This window comes from Vollenhovia emeryi, unplaced genomic scaffold (genome assembly GCF_000949405.1).
Source record: "Vollenhovia emeryi isolate VEMERY1.0 unplaced genomic scaffold, V.emery_V1.0 DF940024.1, whole genome shotgun sequence".
Taxonomy (NCBI): Eukaryota; Metazoa; Arthropoda; class Insecta; order Hymenoptera; family Formicidae; genus Vollenhovia; species Vollenhovia emeryi.
In genome coordinates this window covers 3,786-7,164 of record NW_011966342.1, presented here as the reverse complement: position 1 = coordinate 7,164, position 3,379 = coordinate 3,786, and the positions used below count along the sequence as shown (strand labels likewise).

General features: G+C 47.9%; 1 protein-coding gene across 1 annotated transcript in view; it reads left to right on the top strand.

The window, feature by feature from the left end:
• LOC105556441 (histone-lysine N-methyltransferase, H3 lysine-79 specific-like) overlaps positions 1–953 on the top strand; it is a gene marked incomplete at its 5' end in the record, with an annotated part of 2,437 nt that extends 1,484 nt beyond the window's left edge. The window contains one exon of the mRNA XM_012003535.1: positions 384–953. Coding sequence (XP_011858925.1) covers positions 384–953 — 570 coding nt within the window. The remainder of the gene's footprint in view (positions 1–383) is intronic.
• Positions 954–3,379: the final 2,426 nt, after the last annotated feature.

The window sequence follows — 3,379 nt, the reverse complement described above, 5'->3', positions numbered from 1 at the left end:
TCATTTCAGAATTAAGTTTAGAATACGACATTTTAAGGACAAGTGGTTGTTCTGAATCACCCTGTATATGTACTGCGATCCCCCACCAAGATTCCAGGAAGTTTTCCCAAAATCTTATTGGTGGGCCCTTAGGTCCGCCTATCGATCGTCGATCAGCGGCTCGCAGACATCGGAGAAAACAAAGGGTGCGGGGATTACCGAAGCCGCGCGCCCGAGCTCACCGGCGCCGTACACGTTCGAACTCGCACCGCACGTCGCCCCTAATCTTTGTAAACAAGATTGCGCGGATGCGTCGACGGACGGTCGCCGGCGTGCGTTCCGTGCCGCTTACGTTCTCGTCCTTTGTTGGGCACATATACGTATGTACATACATTGCGTCGTAGAAACGTCGCGCACGACCCTTCTACGACGCAACACCGTCCCTCCGTATCCTTCCCCCACGTGCACGACAGAGTAAAGTTCGACTTTTATCATTGATTCCATCGCATGTATGCGCTGGAACGCGCCCATCGTGTCCGACTCGTGAGAGACGCTACGCAACAAGGGCAGTAGGAGAATTGAAAGGGATAAGAGAGGTGCTGGAAAGAAAGGAGGAAAGAAAAAGAAGGGAAGAGAGGTGGAAGATGGAGAGACGGATGAAGGAAGAAAGGAGAATGGAAAAGAAGAAAGAAGCAACGGCTTGGGGAAGGGAGACGAAAAGGGGGAGAACAGGAAGAGAGAGGAAGGAGGCAAGAGATGGAAGAGAGAAGGAGACAGAGGGAGGAGGAGACAAAGAAGTCCAGTGGAAAGAGGAAAAAGCGGAGGAGAGAAGAAGAGGAGAGGAGAGACGAAAGATGGAAGAAAGGAGGGAGAGGGAGAAGAGAGAAGCGAGGAGGAGAGGTACGTCAGAGAGCGTGACGGGGAGAAAGATAAGAAAGAAGCGAAAGAAGCGAGAAGAGGGAAGCAAGAGGTAGAGGAGAGACGGAAGAGAGGGAGAGAAGAGGGAAAGAGGGAGATAAGCGAAGAAGAGGAGGAGTGGACGGAAGAGAGCGAGGAGATGGGAGGGAGAAGAGATGGGAGAAACGTAGGGAAAGGGGGAGAGAGAGGACAGAGGACGGAGAAGGGAGGGGAAAGGGAAAGAAGAAGGGATAAGAGGGAAGGGAAAGGTAGAGAGAAGGAGGAAAGTAGGAAGAAGAGTGATGACTCAGAGGAGAAGAACTGGTGGAAGGAGGAGGAAGAGGAATCAGAGAGGGAAGCAAAGAATGAGAGACGAAGGGAGGAGAGAAGAAAAAGAAGATTGATATGGAGAGGGGTAGAAGGAAAGGATAGGGAGGAGAGAGTTTGAAAGATAAGAAGGGCGATAAGAGATAGGTTAGGGAGAAAGCCAGAGGTAGAGAAGGTTATAGAAAGGCAGGGAGAGGGGGAAAAAGTGGTAGCAATAGTAGAGATGAAGGAGGAGAGGGATAAGATAAGGGTTTTAAATGGGAAGGAATGGATAAGGGTAAAATGGGGAATAAAAATAGATGAAGATTTAAGTATGGATGAGAGGAAGACGAGGTGGAGGATGATAGAAAGGGCGAGAATTGAAAGGGAGAAAGGAAGAGAGGTGAGGGTAGATAACAGGAGGATGTAGGTGGATGAAAAGGAGTGGAGATGGGTAGGAGTGAAGTCACTAGTGACTTTAGGTAGGAAGAGAGAAGAAGAAGAGGAGTGGAGGAGAGTCTAATGACTAGCAAATTAATAACTGAATTGATTGTAGGAAGGAGGGAGGAGTAAGAGAGGGCCGACAGTAGGAAACAAGAAAGAAAGGACGATACCGGAAGGAAGGAGAGAAGATGGATGGTGGAAGCAGGAAGTGGAGGAGAGAGAGAAAGGAGAAATGGAAGAGGAAGTGGAAGAGGATAGTGGGAGGGACGAAGGGGGGGGTAAGAGACTGTAAGGCGCATATGGCCAGGTCGCGATAGGAGGGGAATAGATTTGGGGTTCCGTCGTGGCCGCGGCAGTGAACGGACGTGTATCTGCTACGCTCCGTATAGTGACTCTATTGTTCTATATCAGACTGACTTTCTGACCATAAAAGTGTGCTTGCGGTGTTCGGCGTGGCTTCATTATCATGTATAAATGGAGGCAGTGTGATCAAAGACTTAATTATCTCGTAATTAATATATAAAGTACTGGACTCCTGCCGCGTGCCATGTCTTGCCATCTCATCGTCAAGATGGCCGGTTCCCCCTCTTGCCTCCTGTAAGGACTTTGTTCGGACTTTTGCGATTCCTGGACTTTTGTGTACTGAAATAAACATTCTGGTGATTGTGCAATAACTTTGTCCGAGTGCCTGGTTTGCTCTCGGCACGGATTTTTATCGGATGCCCCTAATACTACTGTGCATTCCGATGGATCCATGTGGAGCAGATGTGGTGACGTGGTACGGCTACGTTGGATTTGCGACTCCGTATTTAGTTAAATGCGGACAGTGGCTAAATGGGTGCTCCCTCCTTAGTTTTGCTGGACTCTGTTTTATGTCTGCGGCCGAACTTTTTATCCGGATGCTTGTCGGATGGTGCAGATATCGGGGAAATTCTCCTGGATCTATTTGCCACGTCGCGGCGTCGATTGCGCTTGAGATGCTGATCTGCCATTGGCTACTCTGCGCCAAGTGAGTCTGCACTTTTCGTGTACATGTTGTTAACATCTTGTTAATATCTGACTCATATATAACACTTATGGTCTTGCGATTGGCTCTATGATATTCTCTGCGCTTTGATGCATCAACATCTCTACTTGCGGATTGAAATGAACATTTCATATCACATTATTAATGTATTAGGTGTGCAACTAAGTTCTCGCTGTTTTTTGATGAAAATACAACTTTATTGTGAAAAAATGGTTACAAATGAATCATTCAAAGTATTGCCCATCGTTAGCTACAACTTTTTCCCATCTTTCTGACAGAGCTCGAATACCGTTACGGCAAAAGTGTTCATCTTTTGAGGCTATCCACGAATCAAGCCATTTTTTGATGTCTTCATATGAACGGAACTGCTGATCAGCCAGACCATGTGCCATCGAACGGAACAAGTAATAATCGGACGGCGCAATATCTGGGGAATATGGCGGGTGGAGTAGGACTTCCCATTTGAGCGTTTCCAGGTAGGTTTTAACGGGTTTGGCAACGTGAGGCCGAGCGTTGTCCTGCTGTAGAATCACTTTTTCGTGCCTCTGCTCGTATTGTGGCCGTTTTTCGCGCAGTGCTCGGCTCAATCGCATCAATTGAAGTCGATATCGTTCCCCAGTGATGGTTTCGTTCGGTTTCAACAGCTCATAATAAATAACACCGACCTGGTCCCACCAAATACACAGCATAACCTTCGCAGCGTGAATATTAGGCCGAGCCGACGAT